Source organism: Macrosteles quadrilineatus, unplaced genomic scaffold, assembly GCF_028750875.1.
Source record: "Macrosteles quadrilineatus isolate MER2022 unplaced genomic scaffold, UCM_ALF_1.0 Scaffold_3__2_contigs__length_128488019, whole genome shotgun sequence".
NCBI lineage: Eukaryota > Metazoa > Arthropoda > Insecta > Hemiptera > Cicadellidae > Macrosteles > Macrosteles quadrilineatus.
This window is the reverse complement of record NW_026542596.1, coordinates 42653850-42678412: the sequence shown is the minus strand read 5'-3', so window position 1 is coordinate 42678412 and position 24563 is coordinate 42653850. Positions and strand designations below refer to the sequence as shown.

At 34.3% G+C, this 24563-nt stretch overlaps 1 protein-coding gene across 1 annotated transcript in view; it reads right to left on the bottom strand.

Annotated features, from left to right (window-relative positions):
* Positions 1–4964: 4964 nt before the first annotated feature.
* LOC128988636 (probable G-protein coupled receptor CG31760) overlaps positions 4965–24563 on the bottom strand; it is a 119884-nt gene continuing 100285 nt past the window's right edge. The window contains exons 6-16 of the mRNA XM_054410113.1: positions 23658–23784; positions 21206–21323; positions 20252–20390; positions 19231–19384; positions 18218–18327; positions 17187–17294; positions 15855–15961; positions 14724–14862; positions 14041–14146; positions 11300–11443; positions 4965–10307 (exon numbers count right to left, since the gene is read on the bottom strand). Of these exons, the coding sequence (XP_054266088.1) occupies positions 10101–10307; positions 11300–11443; positions 14041–14146; positions 14724–14862; positions 15855–15961; positions 17187–17294; positions 18218–18327; positions 19231–19384; positions 20252–20390; positions 21206–21323; positions 23658–23784 (1459 nt within the window). The 3' untranslated portion in view covers positions 4965–10100. The remainder of the gene's footprint in view (positions 10308–11299; positions 11444–14040; positions 14147–14723; positions 14863–15854; positions 15962–17186; positions 17295–18217; positions 18328–19230; positions 19385–20251; positions 20391–21205; positions 21324–23657; positions 23785–24563) is intronic.

The window sequence follows — 24563 nt, the reverse complement described above, 5'->3', positions numbered from 1 at the left end:
TAAACCATTATTCTTAAACCCTTAAGAATAAAGGGTGATTTCAAAAACCAAAATTGAAGGTAACACAAAAATTAAACATTGGAAGGAAAACATGAACCAATTTATTTTTTGCCTTGTATTTTATGAATTTATTAACTACTAAAAAACAAGAACATCAACGTTTTTAGCGGGTAACAATCTAAAGAATTCACAAATTTTGGGAAAAACTATTTTAATGAATTTCAACAATACATGGTAAACAAAGAAATGAAGGTAAAAAGTGTTTTTTTACCATTCAACTCGATCAAATTTGTCGGGACCACGTAAAGTTGGCAGTTGGTGGCAGCCAATCACAAGACAAGGCTAGGGCGACGTTGACACATCGCCCTTGACAACACTAATTAAAATATACTAAGCAATATTTTCAAATCAGCTGTTTAAAATTGAATTGAATTCAAAATAGAAGTTTAAACACAATCAAAATAAAAAATTTGTACAAGCAACTAGTCTAGAAAAAAACCCGTCCTGCATCCGACAAACGAATAGACTGCAGTGTCGGTGCGTGATCGGAACCAAAATCAAAATAGGAGTAGGATCGGAGTATGACATGACGCGTGTCGGAGAGGTGTGAACAACCGTGTTCAATGTTATGTACCATTCCCCTCTCCGACAGTCGTACCGCAGTATGATCGGAGTCGGATCGGAAGGGTGTATGACAAGTGTGTCCCCGCCTTTAGTCTATTTATCAAGCTTCATCTCGTGTTAAAACTAAACCCCTTGTTTCTATTTTTCAAGCTTCATCTAATGTTAAACTATACCCCTTTAGTCTATATATCAAGCTTCATCTCGTGTTGAATTATACCCCTTTTGTCTATTTTTCAAGCTTCATCTTATGTCAGGCAATAAGTCTTGCTACGCACCATAAAGCTTTCTATAGGCTATTCATTAACTTAGGCCCACAAAATTCCTTCGGCTATTAAGTTAGCCCACATTGAACTCCAAGTCATTTCTTTCTTAATAAAGATAATTCCTAATTTGTGTTTTATTTCTGTCTAATGAGGTAAGTCTTTATCTTAATCTTATAATAGGCCTATATGAATTATTGAATAAAGAGATTTGGTATGTTACAATATATAATTTATTAATGAAATACAAATATAAGATAAGTTATTGGTTGAATTAGCTACAGGGTTAACAATGGTAAATTTTCAAAATGGTGGGGTTTCCAAAGTGGATGATATTATTCTAGGCTTATTGGGTTGGTTTCTTCTAAAGTACTAATTAATATTTAAATACGCTATGAGCTCTTAATCTCAGGGAGGGGTGGTCGTGCCGGTTCGAATGATATATTAGGCTTCTTTAAAATGCAAATAATTTAATTTAGTTATTGTTCTGAAATAAGTTAAGCTAGGTTCATGATGCTATTAATATAGGCTAATAATGTTAATGTCCAAAGAAAGATTCCAAATGGTTTCACTGAATTTAATGAAATAAAATAGAATTTGAAGATTAAATTTTGAATAAAAGTTCAATTTGAAATATGTATATCTTGATGAGTTGAGTTTTGGGCCTAGTAGGCTATACTGATTAAATGTCCAATGAAGATTAAATTTGTCCTTAGTTAAGTAAGATGGATGATGGTTACCAAATTTGGAGTGTCTGTCTTCTTATAAATTGGTACTCTTCAATGCACTTGTCCAATACTTTTGGATGATAAGAAATTTAAAATATATGTTTTACTTTGGGATTATAAATTTTAGTTTAAATCAAACACAATTTCCAATAGAATGATGTTCACACTGTGAAGAGTTGGCAGGATCTGGGGAGAGGCAATGGTAGAAGCTCAGGAAGTCCATGTCCATTGTTGAAGTGATGTACAGCTGGTTAATTTACATGAATGACACTTGCCACAGTAATTTTGATTTTCTTTGGATAATTTTGAAAAATAATACTATATTTAAGATGTTATTACTATATTGTAATTTTCTTACAATTATATATTATTCTAAATAAATGACTATTGTTGGTTTTTGATGAGTACAGGATAGGTATGGAGAGAATTTGCATAAATATTATATTCTAACATAAAATAGGATGATGTTTCTGTGGGGTGATGGGATATTATATAACATTGAACAAAATTGGATAAAATAACACATTAACAAGGAGGAACATATTAAATAACTGATAACACATTATCAGGGGCATTAACAGACATTATGAGAGAAAATATACAAAATAAAAGAGAAATTAATGTTAATGATGAATGAATGACATGTAATATTACAGTCTACTGTCTATTTTTCAAGCTTCATCGATCTCATGATAGGCAGTAAGATTATTGTCTATTTCAAGCTTCACATCTCATGTTAGGCATGGTTTTTATTTATTGACTAGCTGGCCCGACAGACGTCGTCCTGTCCTAATGTGGTTTTATGTCAAAAGCTCATTCAAGATGAGCTCGTTCGCATGGCTCAATCACGTCCTGGTTGAAGTTCGTTCGCTACGCTCACTCACCTTTTAGTTGCAAATTAGTTGTTGTCATAAATTAAAAAAAATAAAAGTGCTGCACCCTGTTGGTAAACCTATTAACTTTTTAATACTATTGAACATCACAGAATCAAATTTATTAGTGGAACCAGCTGTTAAGATTCTTTGATTCAATTTAAATATGAGTACTCATTAGGTTAACATGGGAAACTCCAGAGCCACTGGGGCGGAGCCCTTTTTGACGGATCTGCACCAAACTTCACACAAACCATCCTTGAATAATGCTTAATAATGCCTGAAAGTTTCATTACAATCAGTCAAGCGGTTTCGGAGTCCATAAAGGACAAACAAACATACATTGGATTTTATATAAATAGATTTATGTTGAGTTACAGCCTATAATCAACAATCACACCAAATTGTTAACTCTGTGAATATTTCATTTCCAATGGTTTAAGGCCCGGGCCAGTTTCCAGGTAGACGGATGGTCAGGAGACAGTTTCCATCACACAGAGTATAGAAACTTGTTCAGTTATGTTACCTTTGAGAAATATACTTTATTGACTTCTGGTCCAAATGGGATGTCTACTTCAACCTCAAATATAATGTTAGTGATGAAGAATCTGAGGAATTAATGCAAATACCTCAAAAATAAAATGCTCTTGAATAAAAAAGTTGGAAAATAAAATACTGAGCAATTTTACACAAGATAAGACACAGCATGTTAAAACTCATTGTATATTTTTTCACCACACACTTTCATTATCGGTTATATTATTTTTACAGGTTTATGTACAACTTATTTTAATTGACAAAATACATTACCAAGTTAAAAAGTTAAAGTAAAATTACACAAGTTCTAAGAATATGCTGAAAGTATGTAAACACAAATTTATTATATTTTTTTTAATATATAGTTAAACGTTTTAAATAATATAAACTGGGCTATCCGTTTTATTTAGTAGTCCATAAAGACTAGTCCACACTTGGAAACTGAGTTGGCCAACAGTCTGTCAACACAGTTTCGGATACAAGTTTACGATTTGTTTTGCCTCCACACCCACACTAGCCAGCTTGTGTTAATCGGTATGGCGACTGAAGAGGACGTAATTTTGTCCTGTGCGTGCTTTTTACTTCTTAACTATGTGGGTGATGTACCGAGGAAGAGACAATTGTGGACCTGTAAGTTTATCTAGGAAGGTTTGTAGTGTTTGTACTATTGTCAAAACATCAGAACTTTGATTAGAAGATGGCGCAGGATTAAGAAACTTTACAAGAATGACTCTTTTAAATACTTAAATATTTTTTTATGAAATGGTGACCATACATAGTAGGTAACAAGCCAAGTATGAATGGAGATGAGTGAAGGATGAGTGGCACGATCTTGTAGTCTTGTTAGTGACTAAGGCCAACACTCCTTAGACACAGCTGTTAATTAATAGCATAGACAAAAAGAAATAAATATAGACTGTCAGCTGTGCTGCGGTTAGCGTATATTCCGGCGCCGACCGCTAGGGGTAATGTGTAGTTATGGCGCACACCGCTGCATCATCAAGCGCTAGCGACCGTTTCCATAACAACTTGGTAGTTGGGAGTAGTGTTGCCAACTTTGGAGAAATTCCCCGGAATTGGTGTTTACTGACTTTTTTAGTATTAATCAATAAAATAATGAAAAATGCCATATTTTATTGTATTTTTTTAAACGTATATTTTTTATACTTTTGTAGTTTCATTACAATGATTCAAAGTTTTTCTTTGTTAATCCATAATTTTAGGAAGTGGTTTATTGGAAGGTTTTGTTTTATATTTGCAAGGTCAAAAACTAATTAACCAGGGTGTCTAGTATGCGGGGAAAACGGGAAAGTCAGGTATTAGTATTGAATTTCAAAATGGTCTTGAAAAGTTGGGATTTAGTCTTTATTTTTATATCAAAGTCGGGAAGTTTAATGATTTTATCTCGATCGCACTAGACAACGATCACGTTTCCGTGACGGCGCAAAACGATGATGATGTCTACACGACCGCGGGAGATGTCCTTAAACCGCGACTGTGCTATTTATGCTATAATAGATGTCGTTTTCGAGACCGCGGGAAAAATGATCACGTCTTTTCTGCGATCGCGCAAGACGATAATGTCTACATGGCCGCTGAAGATGTTCACAATTTTGCCGCAATCGTCGACGACGATGACGTTTCGTGACCACGGCATTCAATGATGATGTCTACACAACCGCGGAAGATGTTCATGATTTTGACGCGATAGCAGAAGACGACACTAGCGATATAGTAATCATTTCATTTGCAAGAGTGGTAGTGCTGGTAACAGCTGGCGAGTATTCGTGGTCGACACCGAATCGAATACCGATGACCGATATCGAACGGCGATAACGCTCTAGCGGCAGATCGCAAAACCTTTCTTTGACAGTCTATATTTACCCTATTGTCTATGTTAATAGCCCATACAGCTAATACCTACAGTTTATAGTGGAATCCGAACCACGAACCACATTTTTTGCCCTGGTATATACAAATTGGTCTAATTATCAGGATAGCACTGCGGGTAGTCGTAGTACTCACTTGTGCGGACGTTAATAAACACCAGGGAGTATCGCATCCACAGTGAATGCATATAAATATCCACAATTCCAACAGATCTTGAGGTTCTGTTACTGTTTTGTCTTTGTTGGGCCAAAGAATGAAATGTACACGTTACAGGGCTGGAATCTCAGCCCTGAACTCCACGTTTAACACCAGCGGGTTCAGGTTGTTTCGATCTTCTGTCTCCAGAATCATCCACTCATGCAGGCTTGAGACAAAAGACGTGTTTCTTGTCTCAGTGTTTACCATTGGTATGGGAAACAGAAAACACTGAATTTTGTCTCCAGAAGCACAGAGATTTGTCTGCCGACAGTCTGACTATCATCTGGAGATATAAAAGGAAACACTACGGTCAGCCAACAAAGTTTCCAGAGACAAATCGCCAGGTGTGGACTAGGCTTAAGTATTTAAAATTTGTATTTCACTTTTATGAAATAATGTTTGATTTTAATATTTTCTCATAGAAGAAATATAATTTTTTTAAGAAGAACAAAAAGTTAAACATTTAATTTTGAAATCAACGTCAACTGTTAATTTGCCTTATACACCAAGATGAAAACCCACTTCATCTCCAATCCCTTTTCTTAACAGAAATTAATTACTTTAGATATTTATTTTTATTTGAACTTATTTAACACACCACAACTGACTAAAAGGACTAGAATATTACAAAAATACTACAAAAGATACTATTTCTTAATAACTTAGCAACAGTAACAATCAACAGCGTACTTCTATTTTAAAATTTAAGATGAGAAAAATAGACATTTATTCCAGTTTAACCTTTACCAAAAAGTCAGTTTTTCTGATACATGTTGCTTTATGGGATGAGAAATTTAGGTATCGTACCAAATCACACTACTAGTGTCAAAGCATTTTACAGATTTACACAAAAATTGGAGGTGTACTATAAAAGGTTTTTGTTTTTCGGGCATACTCATACCATGATAAAACATAGCATTATTTTCATCAATTTCCCCCCGTAGTATTTCAGAATCCTCACTGTCTAAAATGGAGGCTTTTGCAGTTTCAACGATATAATTATACTGTATTATAAAATTCAACATTACTTATAAAACTCTTTGGTTTGCAAGAATCAACATGTGTTAGCGATGGTAAGGCCGCTAAGTACATCTAAACATGTAGCTAACAATAATTATAATCTACCAACACATAACAAACATATCACACAGATAAGCTTAGTCAAGGAACCTTTACTACAGGCTAGGTGGAGTTTAGCCGTTAACTTGTTCTATTATTTTGATTTGTGTATTTTATGAATATTTCTGGGCACTCCCCATAGTCAAATGTATACCTCACATATTAAGTGTATTGGATGTTTGAATTTTCCCCCTACATCCTTAGAAAACTTTATTTTCACTTTTATATACTGAAAAAGTCTATCAGTAAGCCTTAACCAGATCTTTAACCAATCATATATTTAACAAATCATATTAATGTTTTCCAGCACAATTAAGACCTTGAATAAATCTTAGATGATCTTTGATAAAAAATAAATTCAAAACAAAAAGTGTACTTACACTATGTATAAAATGTATAACTTTTAAAAGCTAAAATACTATAGACTATTTTTCTTGTGTTAAATTTACGTTTAGTAGGTAAAGTACTCCTTATTTTTTTCATCAGTGATATTGTCATACCATATAATTTATTATTGTACGAGCAGTAAAAATGTAACCTATCCGTGTTCAATCCGTAGCAAAACTGTTACCGTACAGGATCAATGTCATTATCAGGAATCAATTTTAATTTTATTGTTATTGTATCTTACTTAATTTTCCAAATAATTTTGATTTAAATGTATTTTCACTCTTTTTAAATACAAAAATATAAATATATTATAAATCTCCTGTCTTTGAATGGTATAACAACAATAATGTTTAGAGTAATTTTTTCATAACTCGAATGGTTGTTGTAAAACATATCAAACCATAGACAAATAGAATTGAATATAGACTGACAGCAGTGCTGCAGTTAGCATATGTTCTGGTGTCCACCTAGGAGTACCGTGTAGTCACGGCGCACACCGCCGCAGCATCAAGCGCTAGCGACCGAGTCATGACAATTTGGTAGTTGGGACCAGTGTTGCCAACTCCAGAGGAATTCCCTGGAATCCGGGGGATTGATGTTTATTGAAAATTGGGTCTGTTACATTGGTAGTATTTCTTTTGCAATAGTGGTAGTGCTGGTAGCAGACGGCCAGGAACCGACAACGGCAGCGAATCAAACACCGAGCACAATCTAGCAGCACATTGCGGAACCTTCCTTTGATAGTCTATTTTCATTCTATTTGTCTATGATTTAACATAAGCTAGTTACAATCAGGGTTGACATAATAGAAATCTTTTGCGGTTCTATTCTATTAACCTAGATTAACAAATTACAATAAAGGGAATTTAAGTTTGATTTGAATGAGCGTATAAAACCTTTCTTTATAGAAGATAAAATTAAGTGGTAACTGAGTATACAAACAAAGAAGCTCAGTGGAACCATTCATTCTAGTTATACCTTCTAAGAAAACCATCTAGACCTTTCAAGGAAATTGATCAAATGCCCTTGAGAAACCCAACACATCACAGAGAAGTAAGGTACAGAGGAAAGATGCTTAAGAAGTATTTATCAGCTCTACCAGTTACACTAGCAAGGAAGACCTTGAGTGGCAAGCATTCTGCAGAAATTCCTCTTGTACAGGACTCAGGGTCTTCCTCCACTGTGAGAGTGTTGTACATGAGGGCGATGGGATTTGTTGGACTTGCCCTAGACATCAGCCACTAGTCACCTCTTAGGTGTATTACTGAAAGTTTCCTCTATACCTTACTTCTCTGTATAGATAGTGTGGACCAATATACGGATAAGTCTTGGTATAACAATAAAAATCCATTACAGTACTGTTATATTGATGGTTTAGCAAATGTGTCAATCAACCATTTACATTTTTGGCTAATATTAAGTAAAGCAAGGTGTAAAGGTGTAATTGTAGTCAAGCTAAATAAAAGTAAACCACTTTTAATGTTTACGCTTTTTAAGAAAATAACAAATTTCAACATTCCTCAAGTTCCTTAAAATATGACTAGTTTGTGAAAATTGTTCTTATGATTAACCCTTTGAGTGCCAACGTCCGGGGAACCGGACGTTTTTAAAACGAGCCAAAAGTGCCGACGTCCGGCCGACCGGACGTTTTTAGAACGAGCCAAAAGTGCCAACGTCCGGCTGACCGGACGTTTCGTAATGATCTAACAGTTGTCATAACAACCGAATGGATACTCGGATTCTTTTAACCCATATATTAACATTGAGTCGAAAGTTACTAGATGCAATACATCGATTTTCGTTGGTCCAAATATCGAAAATTCGATTTTTACGAAATTTTAACCTAAAAATCGCCAGATCGCGCTCGGCATTTTTAGCGCGACCTTCGGGAAAAATCATCGGCATTTTTTGAGCGTTACTTTTATTTCTCGCCTGGCACTCTAAGGGTTAAATTAAAATGTAATAAAACATACAGTTTTATTATACATTATTTAACGTTACAGTCGAACCTCAGTAAAATAAATTCCTTGAAAAGACGAATTTTTTTAAATCCCCTTGAAACTTTCATAAAGGTCAATGCTAAAAACACCTCTATACAATGTAGTCATTAGGTTAAAAACCTCCATTCTTATGGAGGTTCAAACAAAATTATCTTCAATTTTGTTTGTGACATGTGATTAATTAACCTCTACACAACGAATATTCTTAGCACAAAACCTTGTTTACAAAACAAATGTGACCTATATAAGACAAACTTCTCATGAACTTCTCCATAGTAGTTTTCAAAACAAACAGATAAGCTTGTCTAACATGAAACCCCCACCCATCCCTCCTCTTTCGTCAGTCATTGTTTGGTAGCGAGGTTAAACCTCAATAAGACGAATAACAGTATTAAACCTTGATAAAACAAACCTCTTTATTAAGAATACATCAATGATACAAATTTTTCCCCTACCCCTTGAAATTTGTCTTATAAAGGTTCGACTGTGTTACAAAGTAAATACATTTAACAAAGAGCTATTGTAAAATAACTTAAAATATTTTAACTTAAACCCATTACGATTTTCAAAACTAGAAAAGTAGTAATTTCACTGTTGTGGTAAAAATAAAGATTACTTGAAAAATATAATCTGGTTAACATTTACCATTTTCAGTAAATAATTAGCTGCAACTTACTAATCTAAGCATCATTATCAATATCATACCACAACCACATAAGTTACTGCATCAGTTCCTACCGAAAATAATATTTTATTAAGTTCATAACCAGTGTTTTAGGTTAAGTTAACAAATTCTTAGTGTTCAAGGGAAGATCTTAAGTGAATTTCTATTAATTTCATCAGTGCAATGGCGATGATAAACTCCTTCATATCACTATTGTATTTTTGGGATTCATTACATAAACTGTATTTATCAAAGTTACCTAAGGCTATATTTCCTTACCCATTGCGTTTTGTGATATAAATTATCTGTTTGATGTTTTACTCAGTTCCGCAAGCTTTCAGCAGCATTAAACTCAATATTAGTGAAACACTAATTTAAAATCCAAAATCTTATCCACAAAAAAATACTCTAAGATTGATATGGTTACAATAACTTTTACAAATTTTCACCCATTATGATTCCAATTAAAAATTTAACTACGTTAAACCCTGTTTTTATTTTTATTGCTTGATTTAGTGTGGAGAAAAACCCTAATCCACAGCACCTGTAAATTCCACCCTCACAAAATATCATAAGCGACACATTTCCGTTTCACTGCCTCAATATTGTCGACCATTCCCGATATCAAAAAAGTTAGAGGACACTTAAGCGTGGGAAACTCCCAAGATTTCGGCTTGAGTAACACAAAAATACTCTGAACACATGACATGTAACAACGACGAGTCTATAAAACAGCTGTGGTAACAAAACGTAACACTATGTAGATAATCACAGAGAAGTTAATATCACAACCAAACTTCACGGCTCGTGAAGACTAGTCATACCCTCTCATCGGGCTCTTCTGTAGTGCTGAAACTTTTACCGAGGACAAACCCCGCGGAGGTCCGACTGACGGGACTCTGCAGTACGACGGTGTTGCCCGAACTAAAGTATCCTCCGGGTTTCATCTTCAGGTGACGGTTGTTCATCTCCATATGAACGATCTTCATGAACTCCATCTGTCCTGCTAACTTCTGGATTTCTTCCTGCAAAACCATTTACGTGTAAATCAAAACGAAACTATATAGACAACAATATTTTCTCCTAAGACAGTTACAATGCCGAACCCAAAAAAATACAGCTTTGAGATTTTCAGAAAAAAAGTGTAAAATGAGGAATAATGGTAGTTGTGTTTAAACTTGTGGTAGGGAAAAACTTTTAACTTGTTACGACTTGTCTATCGAATGATTGAAATGTATGTACATGTTATGTATGTGTATAAAGTGTTCTTTTAATGTACACACCGCTAAAAATATTTTGATATGAGTTATAGAAGGAACGTGGGCAGATTGACACTTTAACAATCTCTGTCATAGCCTACAAAAATTCTCTTTCTTCTTTTCTTTCTTTTAAAAAGAGGTTGGCGGCCTCTTTTAACCTTGCTTTTGCCTGCCCACATAGACTTTAGATCTGTGCATGGAACGTATCCAGCAAAGCAAGGGGTGAGCCGGTACAGTACAAAGGTAAACTGTACTGATAAAATGTTTTCGGCAGTGACCAGGATCCGAACCCTTGACATAGCTGCCTTGGGTCCGAAGACCGTGACGCTACCGACTGAGCCACAGACTCACCTAATTGAACATGAAGTTGAATAAATTTGTTTACGAATAATGTATGCTACATTAATTAAACCATTGAGATGAACTATTTATAGTAAACTAAAGCCATACAAACAACTAAATTTCATTTTCAGTTTTAGTACTGATGGGTAGGTAGAGTCAGTCTCCTTTTGCTTCAGAATTTTTATTTGAGAAATCCTGTGCAGCATTTTTTGAAACGACTGAACTTCAATCTCAAAATAGACAAAACCTAAGCTTTGTAGAAACAATAACAACAATTCAATAACAACTTTCTTTTTTTACACAATATATATAAACTGGTCACCTGACATTATTTTACAGTCATGAGATTGAGGCCAATAATTGGCCTCAATTATTGAGAGCAAATAATGGTACTAAATCAAAGTCATCAAGATTACCTTCAACTCTTCATTCTCTTGGAAGAGATCTGGAGCTTCATCTGGCACAAGCCCGATCCCATTTAGAGAGAAGGAGGCTGTGACGCCCCGAGCTCTTGCCCTGTTATCCCATTGGTCGCCCTGGCCTCGTAGAACTCTTAGCACCTAGGGGGAGGGGACGTTTCAACTTATTAAAGAAGTATAGCAACATTCAACCAGCAAAGGCATACACATTAAAATAATGTGTAATGATATTTTAATACCCACAACAAAACTACAGGACCGACTTTTTAGCAAATAGTCCACCGAAAAAATGCTTTCATAATTCAGGTTTTATTCTAATTTATTTTTATAGCCCCAGAATTGTGAGATATGACAAAATAATGGCTCAACATAATCAACATGTGAACTTAAGTTGACCATGCTACCATATAGGTAAAGAGTTGAAATTGTTTGAGTCATATTTGAGACATAGAAAGCAGATCGTAGATGTAGGAGGTGTTTGTTCCCAGATCTTAGATGTTTTATCAGGTGTACCACAGGGATCTTTATTGGGGCCAATACTTTTTATAATTTTGATAAATGATTTTAGTTTTAACAATTTTAGTTTTACTACAATATATGCAGACGATACTTCCCTTCTGAATGTAAGTAATTGTATAGAGCACCTGGAATATTTGTCAGAAGAAGCCCTTCTGGATGCAAAGAGTTGGTTTGAAGCTAATGGTTTGTTTTTAAATGAAGGAAAAACACAAAATTTGATAGTTTCTTTAAAAAAAGGTAATTTATATGATGTAAATAAGGCTGTAACATTGTTAGGTATAAGTATTGATGCTAGTCTTTCATGGAAAAATCAGATTGATATTGTTTGTAAAAGGTTATGTAGAATAATATATTTACTGATTAATTTAAAAAGACAAGTAACTAAGGTGTGTTTAAGGATGTCTTATTTTTCCTTTTTTGAAAGTATTTTAAGATATGGTCTGACAGTTTGGGGAAATGGTATAGGCATGGAGAGAATTTTAATCTTACAAAAAAAAAAAGCAATTAGAATAATAATGAATGCTAAACCGTCAGAACATTGTCGACCATTATTTGTAGAAGCTAATGTTTTAACCTTTGTTAATCTTTATATATATGATGTTCTGATGTTGGTAAAGAAAAACTATCCATCGTTGCCTAAAAGAGCCATATTCCATGACTATGAAACAAGAGATAGACATCTCCTACAGTTACCAAAATGTAGATTAACCAAAACAAAGAGTTACCATAGTTATTTAGGTCTTAAGTTCTTTAACAAGTTACCAAAAGCCTGGCTGAATTTATCAGAAAGAAAATTTGCAAAAGTATTGTATTCCTGGCTAGTAAAAAATCCTTTTTATGACATAGATGAATTTATGAAATATGAGTTTTTGTTGCATAGTTAAGATGACCTTATTGTAGACAGATTAGATATTGTATTTTTGTGACATTTATTTATGTATTATATGTATCTTTTGACAGAACAAATATATTTGTTGCCTTGATATTTTGTTATTGCTTGTTAAGTTTGACGATGTCTATTACAATATGTGTATATTGTTGAAGGAATAAAGAATTATTTTGTTTTTATATTGTCTATTGTCTATGTCATTTAAGACTCCATCAAAACTGTTGAAACAAGTAGAACTTGAACGATCCAATTCACATGCCATGTCTATTGCTGTATATATTTAAATATGCACTATTCGTCAGTTTTTATCATGCTGCTGCTCCAAGCAGTTATTTTAGACAGTTACCGTAGCTAAGTTCTCACTGTCCTCAGAAAAAGTACTGTATATGCACATTTTCACATAAAATATATTTGTGATTGGTGGTATTCTGCCAAGTTTTCCTTATTCAGAAATGTTTAAAGATTACACAGTTAAAATTTCTATGGAGCAATGTCTCAAAAGCAGAATCTCTATGACTGGGTTGTACATTTCATTAAACACTAATAAAAAAGCAAAATATACATTAGGACTAGATTTATGTTTTTGTAGAATTCATTTCCTACTACTGAGCGTCAAATAATAATAAATGTGTTGATTTTCTTACCTTCTGTTCAAATTTTGCTGTAGGTAGTTTGAGACACGTCAACACAGTCAGTCAGTTTATCAGGCATACCCTAAAGCTTCGTCATGAATATGAAAAAAGATTTTATGTAAATTTGTTGTGTGTGATGACTGTTTTATTTTAATTTTCATGAAGAAGCTTTAGTGGATGCCTGATGATGTCACTGTGACGAAATGCTTCGCAAACTACAGCGAAATTGGAATGCCGGAAGGTAAAAACTTCAATATTTATTTACATTTTCTGATAAATAAGTGTAAAAGTCTAGTGATCTAAAAGTATAGTGGTCCAAAATTATGTAAGCGTCCCAGACTTACTCTTATGTCATAGAAGTGTTGATTTAATGTGTTGGCCTTGTAATTTTGATGTATATCAAAATTGTTTTGCTAAAACCACAATAAAGAATGGCACAAAGGATACCCTCTCATGGGATAGCTGTGTGCTTTTAGCTTTAGTATGTTGTGCTGGAAATATACATGCGAGCAAGGAAGAGCCCGAGCCGCGAGCATTGTACGGAAGTATCTATCGCACAGGGCGCAGGTTTTCCTCCAATGTGAGCGTTGTAGTACAGGGTGAGGGTGGTCAGTAATAAACTTTGCCCTAAACACCACTTAAGTGTTTCCTCTGCACCTTACTTCTATGTGCTAATTTGTATAATGAAATAGAGATACCTTAGGTCCAAAGACAAGAGCAATGGTGACTGACGTGCTAAGTTGAGTCCTGATGAAACCAAGAAAATACTTGATGTCAGGCCCAGCTTGTGGGAACAGGAACAAACTGGGAAAGTAAAGCTACGTTCAAATATCTGTTTTGTGGACAACAATAGACACAAGACAGTACTTTATATTATACAGTATGTGTTTGTCGCTTTATAATGTGATGCTGAAAGAATATCTGCAATACAAATCAACCATACATCTAATACAATAAAAGTATGGTACCTCGGAAATATTAAAAATTTCCAGTTATATGTTTTATGATTACTGTTTTAATAGATGTTACCAATGACAAATCACTTTTGACACTACTTCAAACGTAATACACATATATAATAGGCTAATAAAAAACAAACACTACAAAACTCAAACTAACATTTCTTAGTTTTTTTGTGCTTTCAGTGGTACACAGAAAATTATTAATTAAAAAAAAAATTCTTTATTTTGTTTTTGTCATAGAAGGACCTACAACATGAGGTGCTCTGCGAACCACCAGGAATGTCATAATCTCATCTAAAACGCTAAAATCCATTAGTGATTTGCAAAATTTAGACGTAGGGTTTGAAAAAAATGTTCCACTCTCCAAGTACTTCCGACTGCATTACTAAACACCTTTTAGACAACTGGTAGGAACTCACTGGAAAGCCACCATTGCGATGTTGACACCAGCGATGTTGTAGATGGCGATGGTGATGAGTCGAGCCTCGTTGTACAGGGACTCTGCGTGTCTCACGTTGTAGCAGACTCTGATACCCCACGCCAGGAACAGTACCTCCCCTAGACACATGCAGAGCAACAAAAATAAAATAAACTAAATACAATTTTCAAAGAGGTTTTCTGATAGTCTAGTAGTTAAAGCTTTCAGGGTTTTGTTGAAAAAGAGATTTGTTTAATTTGTGGGAAACTAGTGACATGACAAATTTGGACTAGATTCCCTACAAAATATGCTTCCGTCTCTTTTCTTTGTGTTGGGGCAGAAGAAAACACACGACAAATTTGATTTGTTAAAGCTGTTTATACCCAAAATCTTTTGGTAACCTTCCTTTAGATGCCTGGGTCCCCTATGCAGATAAGTAATTAAGTTACGTTTCTACACCAGAATTACTTCACGAGTTCACACATCTTGCTCTAACAAGCATTTAATTCCTTTTTAACCATATAAACTGAATCAAGTATAGGCAAACAAGAAAATGAATTCAACTTTTTTTTTTTAAAACCACAGCAAAATTGTCTAGTAGAAAAAAATAAATCCCAACAGTAGCTGTCTATAACCATAGATAAAACATACTCCCCCAGTAGATTTCTCATCCTTTTGGAACAGCTGAAGACAATTTTATTGTTAGTTCTGTACGGTTTATGTAGAGGTCTTGTTTTGTTTACAATTTGTTTCCCGTTATTACAGTCATTTAAAACCTCGTTTAACCAAATAATACGATCTAATCATAAACAATAACTTGTCTCCTAGTTATATAACCAAACAGTAAAGCACGAATCAAGAAATTAACCCTAAAATAAAAGAAACCAAATTTTTTCGACACTAGCGCTCAGTGTCCCCGTACATGAACTAGACACGAAAAACGTGCTTCAAAATTTACAATGGGATGACAAGTCTACTTGTGTTGGTTAGTCTATGCTATAACACCTAGATTGTAACAATAGAGATTCGGCAACATAGCTCAAATACATTTTAAACAGCTTCATCCAGTTTACTTCCTACTTCCTACTTCATGATGATGATACATTATGACCTACTTTAGCTATAAACTCACCTATGGCCAAACTGTGATCCCACCAATTAAAGGTGCACTGCTTGAACCTTAGTCCGTGACTGTCATAAATCTCCTCTCCTTTGGGTGGAGCACTTATGGTCCATGTGCTGCAAGTAAGAAAGTTACAAATTATACTTAGTGAATAGAAGGCTAGATATTATATCTTGAAGAATTTGTTATGTTTTGTGTGCTACTTTCCTATTTGGGTCGTAAATTTTGGTCATAGTTTTAATGTATTTTTTCAAGAGGGTGATGGGTCTCTCCATTGAATTTCACCTATCCACATGAGGTTCAGGACTATGAACGGTACCGGTACATAAAAAAGCACAGGAAGGAGTACAAGTATATTATAGTGAAAAATAACTGTGTATAATACTGATAAATTTCAAGAGGTGAACCCACATCATCGCTGACTGGCGGGTCACACTTTAAGTTGCACTTTTGACTGAGTCAATATTTCCACTTTAATTCCTCCATTTGAAAGCTTCAATTCAAACATCTGAATGAAACAGTCAGTCTTTGGGCCAACTATAGGAAGTTTTTGTTCAGAGAAAATTCAATTGATTCAAGCTTGTTTCAGAGTATGCTTCTGTTGTAAATGGTTTACATTCAATTATCTTTTCCTTTTTAGTATCATGACTAAGTTGTATAAACAGAAAACAGTGCTTTACTGGATTTTCTTGTTGGTAGCTCAGGCTCAGTTCAACATAGTGTAATTAAAGCTGGTAACAATGAGATAACAATGAAATTGATTGTTGCAGTAATCAATCCAAATGGTCAACATACAATTCAATTGGATGAGTTAAATTCCAGTTCTGTTCTGTGTAGGGTATGATGGTAATATCAGTTTCAGATTCAGATTTAGGTTATTTATATGTCACAATATATTTTCCTCGCCAGCTGGTAAAACAGGTGACATGTCAACATCTTAAAAACTAAAAAAAAAAATATATATATACGGTACATCATACAATTATTTTGGCAAATAACCTAATCGAATGCCTTAATTTGATATACGTATTTACATCATATTACAAAGAGTCACAAACAACATCATTTATACAATACTGTAATATACTTTGTTTAGCACCAGGGACTGAACTTCTTTAAAACCTATGACCATCCATCAATTTTCTTTATCCTGTTTGGTAACTTATTATATGCTTTTTTCCAAAATACTGAGGCAACTTTTCAAAGGAACCTAATTTATGAAAAACTGGAAATCACTTTGGTTCCTAGTCTGATAAGCACAAGTTTCCAGGCACAAGAAGGAATAAATTACATCCAATTTGTTGTACCAATATGTAAAATGTTGTAAACAAAGTCTCTTACCTGAGATAGATAAGCATGACCAGTAGGATTGGGAACATCCATTGCAGCAGCTGCTTATCCGTTAGCTTAACTTTGTGTGCAGACTTTACTCTGTAGGTCAGTGAAACTCTGCAAAAATAATAGGTATAAAATCGGCTTATTTTCTAGTACTCACAAATTCCTTAGGAGCTCACTGACTAATCCTTCACCACTATCATGCCAATTATGTAGTACCACAGAGAAGTTGCAGAGGAAAATTGCTTATGGACGATTGTGCAATTTCAGCTTTAGTATGTTGTGCTGGAAATATAATTGTGACAAGCAAGGAAGAGCCTGAGCGGTGAGCACTGTGCTGAAATTCCCATTGCACAAGGCGCAGGGTCTTCCGATACCATGAACGTTGTAGTACATGAGGGCGAGTGGGGCGGTGTAGGATTTTATTTTAGGTGTGCAAGGTGAAAAATTATTATAGTTCAATTATAAACACTTTAATGAGGAGTTAAACGCTTATCTTATTTTCTTTCATTGCTTATAAAAAGTTAACCTATGTAGCACACAATTTCATAGTAAAATACATTCTATCCAAGCAATCTATCAGATTTCTCGAGGGTAAAAATTGTGAAATGATTCTACATTATTGCACATGTTTTATTACATTTTGAAATAGCCATCCATAGACATCTTATTTCGTTGATTGGAACTGGGTAGTTGAGTGGTCATAGTGCTGAGGATAAAAAAGTTGCTAATTCAAGCATGATACAAGTCAGTGGCTTTTTGATGGTTCTTAACTGAACCCAGCTGTCCTTGATCATTGGGCTTTTAATAAGTGGTCTTAGGAAAAGAAACAGCTGATCATAGTCAGTAACAAAGCTACAAGTCATCTCTTCATTATATTGCACACTCATCTTCTATTTATATTCAGATAATAATAATATGCACACATTTTGCTGTCATTAAGTAATGACAATGATTATGATTGATTATATTTGTTTTTTTTCATTTGATTATATTTTACATTGATGAAGAAATATGTTACACAATTGCTGGAATACCTCCATGTTTTCATAAGCAATGCTGTATAGGTGACACAGAACCCCAAATGTCGACACCATTTTGTGGCGATGCACGAGTAGATATCCAAAATTGGAAAGATTGCTGCCATCTGAAAATGTAAAGTTATTTTATAAATTTTGAAGGCCAACCTATAAAGCATACACTTTTTAAGGATTTATTAATTTGTTAATACTGAAAACTTGTTGCAATAAAAATAGGGGTTTAATAGGGTTCAATACTGGTGCTGAGGCTAAACCAATAATGCAATATCCGTTTAAAGATTATGTTTAAAAGGATTGTCACTTTGTATGACAACTGATGACTAATAACTCTTTTTGATATAAGTTTATCATGCTCAAATAAACCATATACAGTAGGATTAAAATGGTCCACAGAGAAGAATGTGAATCAAAACCCTCAAGAATTATCAATTATTAACTAAAGTCTGTTCACATTAAGGTGGTTTGAGGGGAAGCCCCCCCCCACTTTTTTGCTTAGTAGTATAAAGGGGAGAGAATTTTTATCGTGGAATTATCTCTAAAACATAAATATAAAAATAAATTCTAACAGAATAGGAAACTATAGTTCGGCCGCTTAGAAAACGACCTGCGCGCTAATGTTAAACCAATGCTGGAGGAGGTCGCTTTCTAAGCGGCCGAACTATAGTGTTTAATTTAATTAAGGAAAAACTCAAAGTCAATCAGTACAGAAACATGAACATATGACTTAAAGAAAAATAATACAGTAGTCACATTCTTGCTTATATCCAGATTATGAGCGAAAGTGTTGCAGGTGATGTTTTGGAGACATACTGTATTGGTTTAAAGGTAAGATCATGTGGAGACCATGTGGGGGTAGTTTTCTTCCCCTAAAACCACCAACATTTTGTGAACAAAATAAAATATAAATAGGTTGCTATTAACACTTTTCTTTCCATATTAACAAAATGTAAAGAACATAAAAACAAACAGAAAACAAATAACTAAATTTAATAGAAAATGAATGTTTTTACCTCTAAATACATGATGGCACATCCCAGTAGAGTAATGCTTAGGAAAATAGGACTCGCAACTTTGAAAACTTTGAGTTTTCTGTGGTTATAAACATACAAAATGAGTCCCAGAGTGAAAAAGACGCAACTCAGTGAGATACATAACAAGGTGATTCTGGAAAAGGAACAAATCAGTGAGTGAAACAACACAAAAACCATCCAACAACACATCTAAATCGATAAGACAAAACATATTGCATAGAAACAACAGGACTGTGCGAACACCTTATATTGTGAGAGTGTATGTAATGAAACAGGCCATTCGTGTACTGTAAGTGCAAAGTGTAAAATGTGGGTAACATTGCTTGACTATTTGTGATTTAAATAGAATTACAAAAAAACTTTAAACTAAAACAAACACATGCTTTTTACTTCTAGCAGGTTTTTTGACCTCTTCTAAATTTTAGAGCTGAAATTCAAATATAGCTAAGCTTGGATCTATTTTGAATGAACCTGTATATTTATCAAATCCAAATAACTTATGAAAAATGTATTTCAAAATAATTTACTTCAGTTACAAAATAGTGATGGTAAAAATAGTTGAAAACAATTAATTGAATTAAGTTAACTGCTAATCTAGAAATTTGTATTAAATTGAGACAAATAAATTTCCAATAAAACAATTAATGAACTAAAAAGACTATACTCCGTTGACAAAATTTAGGCTGTTTTAGGGGAAGAAATCTATCCCCTCCACGTCTTGATCCTACCATTAAACCATTTACCATTTGCTTAACAGCTGAGAATTATCAAAACGTCAATCAGCTGCCAAGCAGAAAAAAGTGGCGGGGGAGATTTCCCTCAAACTGCCTAAGTTTTGTGAATGGACTTAAATTATTTTGTAGTATTAAATGGTGTAATCTAGCAAATTATATTACAAGATACCGTATCGAGTGTGTAGTCTACATTAATAATTATTATGGATGGATTTCTTAGAAAATCTGACTAGTTACTTGAAAGAGTTTTATTTAGAAAGAAGTACCTGAACGGCCAGTTGTAGTGTGCGAGACAAGGTTTTGGGCCGGTGCAAGTAGAACAGCCGGGGGCACATTTACGACATCTATACCTCTCATCGTAAACCCCGCTTGTACTACCATTACCGTACTTTTCAGCCCAGGCAGCTGAAATACAATTTTAACATGTTAATCACAAACTTGTGAAATACTACAATTTATTCTTAGTTGGTAGTTCTGTAAGTTATCTAAGTATGATAGTCTACCTAATTTTGTAATCTTATAATTAATTAAAGTTGTAAACACAATTTGTGAATAAATGCTTGCCCAATACTCGAAAGATGCCATATTCCACTTGCTTTTTGATTTGAGAATTGTTCTTATTGCCATCAGCGTAATTTTTTTTCATTTTGTTTTTATTTCAAAATATTAAGTGTAAATGTTGTTTGAATTACACTAACATGATACACAAACATATTTTTGACCACTGCAAGGAAATGCACATTGCCACACCAGTTAACAGTGAGCAAAATAGCCCTATTCATTACAGCTCGCTAAATCAGCTGATTTCAAATTCTTGGCGCTCCATAACACACTTTCCGGTGAATATCTCTATGCAATAAAATAAGCCACATGATATTTACTGTACCGCTAAATTGTAAAGCTCTGTTTTATAATAATTTAACTATGGCAGCAGGAAAAATCTTGTGTGTATTACGAGCACAAACAGCCATTGCCGCTCTCAAAATGTATGGCCATCTACAGTTCTCGAGCGGCAATGACATACTTTGCGCTCAATACACAAATGGCTATTGTTTGAAATAATAATCTCAATATTGAAACGTACTTATTGTCTGTGCTTATACCCAGGTTAAACAGGGTAGACCCTTCACCTATCGCTTGCTTCACCACGCCATACGCTGCATTAGGGAAAGAAATATCATATGTTGAAGTATCAATTGTTGAAAATGAAGAGAACTCACCTTCGACGAGTGTGCCATTGAACTCTGTGTGGCGTGAGTAGAAACCAGGTTTACACTTACACATGTAGTTACCCCTCTGCCAGCCACCCCCACCACCAACCTTACGGAAGTAGATACACTGCAAACACATACACACATCGAGCTTATAATTTCAAATAAACGGTATAAGTAATCTAACACATACTCCATAAGAAATGGCTGGAAGAGTAACATAATTAATTGTATTGTTTTTCCATGGTTCATCAAAATTCTATATGCAAAAGTTCATTGAATATTTACTCCGTTCACAAAATTTCTGCGGTTGGGAAGAAATTTATCCCCTCCACTTGACCTTCCTTTAATATAATAGTTAGCTCAACTGTTGTGGTTTTCCAAAATGCAAATCAGCTTCAACATATAGCCTACATTGAGCAAAAAAGTAGTGGGGGAACTTCCCCTTTGACGGTCTAAATTTTGTGAAGGGACTATAATAATGATTAAGACTTAAGGGATGAACTGATGATGAATGAATTAAGAGAAAAACACATGCAATTTGTCTGATAAATTGTAGTATATTTGTATAAAACATTGTATTCAAGAGATTTAGCCACATGAGCCTGAATCTCACCAGACCATTTCCGCTGAACATAGACATAGACAGAGAGTCTATTCCATTAAAACTTGCTGAAACAAAGTAGGTTAAGTTAAGTACAATATTCTAATTCTCCTGACACATTGTTAAAACAAATCGATAAAATTACTCGTTCTTTACACTAAATTGAAAGCAAGTAAACTGTGATTTACACCACAACAATTTATTAGCCCGCTCTTAATGCTAACTACCTATGAAGAGAACTTTTTTGAAAACTAAGCTCTCTTCGGTTTGCTAACATTTATGAAATTGAGGTGATGCAATACTTTTAGTACCACCTAACTAATGAAAGTATGTATTTATGGTAATTTAAGGCTTGCACTTATGTGTTTTGTTTCACAAATCAAGAAGTGTTAATGAAAATGTTACTTTGTTTATCTAGTTTATATTCATATTTTGTGGTATTGACTTTTATTATAAAATACTTATATGAAAAAATGACATTTTAAAATATATTTATGTATAAAAAAATGAAGATATCTAAACTAACAAAATTCAATCAAACAAACAAATTCAAAGTAGGTACATGATTGAAAAAGAAACGATTGCTGAGTTAGTTATAGTACCATCAATATCCATTTAAAAAACATGAAAATAAAAATATTGGAGGAATTTAAAGATTGATGAGATTTTGATAACACTGACATTGATGGCAAAGCAGCAGCATAATTGAATATTGATTAAACATCTGAAGTTGTTGTTAATATTGCGCAAAACTTTAAAATCTAAATTTGTTATAATATTAACATTTATATTAATTTTATAAATACTTATTTTATAAAGACCTTGACCAGTTGTTTCCATTGTAACAATGGTTTTTACCTTAAACAAGATTTTTCTACACACTTAATAGATGATAATTATGTTATCTATATCAATTAACATACTGTAATCTCGTATAAATATGTAAATTTGCATCTTTTCGACAGTATTTTAGTAAAAATGAAAACACTAAAGGACTAAGTAATTATGATTGTCCAAAAATTGTATATTAGGGTTGGGAATATACTCACAGTTTATTTCCTTACTAAATTCGAGAAATATAAATTAAAATTTTTTATAAGTACCGGTACTCATTATTGTTTGGCGAATTAGTTAATTTTAAATTAGTACAGAAGAAAAAAAGGCAATCACAGGTACGATTCGAGGGAACCCACGTCCCATGTCTATCCACACTCCTGACACTGGCAGTCAATTAGTTCCCGTTGTGATGAAAGTAAGGGTACACACAGGACGCGGCACGGCGCGTCGCGGCGTGCGTCATGACGCAACAAAAACAAATAAATGCTTTGTAATCCAAAGGAACACACAGAGAGCGGCACGGCACGGGGCGGCTCGTCTCCATTTGAAACAGTTGAGTTTGATTTTTTGTAGTACGAAGGGGTTTTCGTGTAGTAGTAGTGATGGAAGGGAAGGGAGAAGATAGTTTAATCGTTAAAACTGAATAAAAAGTCCTTTGTAAGCCTGCACTGGGACAGGAGAAGCATAAGCACTACAAGAAAGAGAAATATTGTAGTTACGCGGTGAGATGAGGCAATGACAGTATGTGTTTCAATTAAAAGTGATAATTATATTTAAAGGTAATTGAAACACATTTTCAACACTTATCAATAAAAAGTTTACCACCACTTAAGAAAAATAGATGATGCACGTAGGCCGCGATGTGAAGCAAATTCCAATCGTTCCAACGTTTGTTACAATGTCCCTGTACTATATACCTAGTACAAAGGCGGCTGCGTTTCTCAATTCTCTGATTAAGTTCTAACTCCTGTTGTGTCGATCTCAGTGGCCAGGACCACTTATTAATGGCTTTTTACACACCTGGGTAGTGTTATGGCACTTATGTGATCCTCTGAAGAAGTGAACTTGTTTGCTGTCGTGGCCGTGGTCACATTGATTGACCTCCAGGCTGGAGACGTCGACGTCAAAACTGACCAGACCCTTGATCCTGTCAAAAACACCACAATCATCAGTGTTGTAAAGACTGATAGCAAAAAGAATTTACACTGAAATATCAAGTCTGAAACAATTTTACGAACTCTGATTCTATATTTGGGTTGGTTATAAAGTTAGCATACCGTACTTGAAAGAAATAGGTACGGTAGAACTCCTATTATCTGGATAAAATGGGACCAAACCTCATTGATGGTACACATTTTGGATTGTTGGATTCTTCAAGAAAAAAAAGCATATTGGACAGTGGCACTAGGCAGATAACTCGTCCGATCAACATGACTCTACAATAGACTCGCATGATGGGTACAGCTGCATGTTACAATGTAACCTTGTCAATGTAACGTTACCTTTGTGATTACAACAACTGCAAAGAACCATTAAATTTATTACAGTATGCTGACGAAGACATCCTAACGATATAGACCAGCAATTTTTCATAAAAAACCCTAATTAAGTGAGCCAGACACGGATCTCCTTAGTGTATATAATTGTATTTTCTAGCTTATTTGTTTTAGTTGTCTTAGCTAAAAAAGTTGTCCTATAAGTTTAACTTCGTCAAAAATTCCGCATATGCGACAAAGCTCAGTAACTTACATCAGCGCAATCTCCCAGTGGCTCACTTCAACTAAGTACATTAAAAAAAGTTAAACATGGGTACGGCACGGGGAACGGCTAGTTAAATCAATAGCCAAAGAAAAAAATTAATTTTTTCTAACAAATATTTATAGGGATGCACTGTGGATGCGATGCTCCCTGGTGTGGATTAACGTC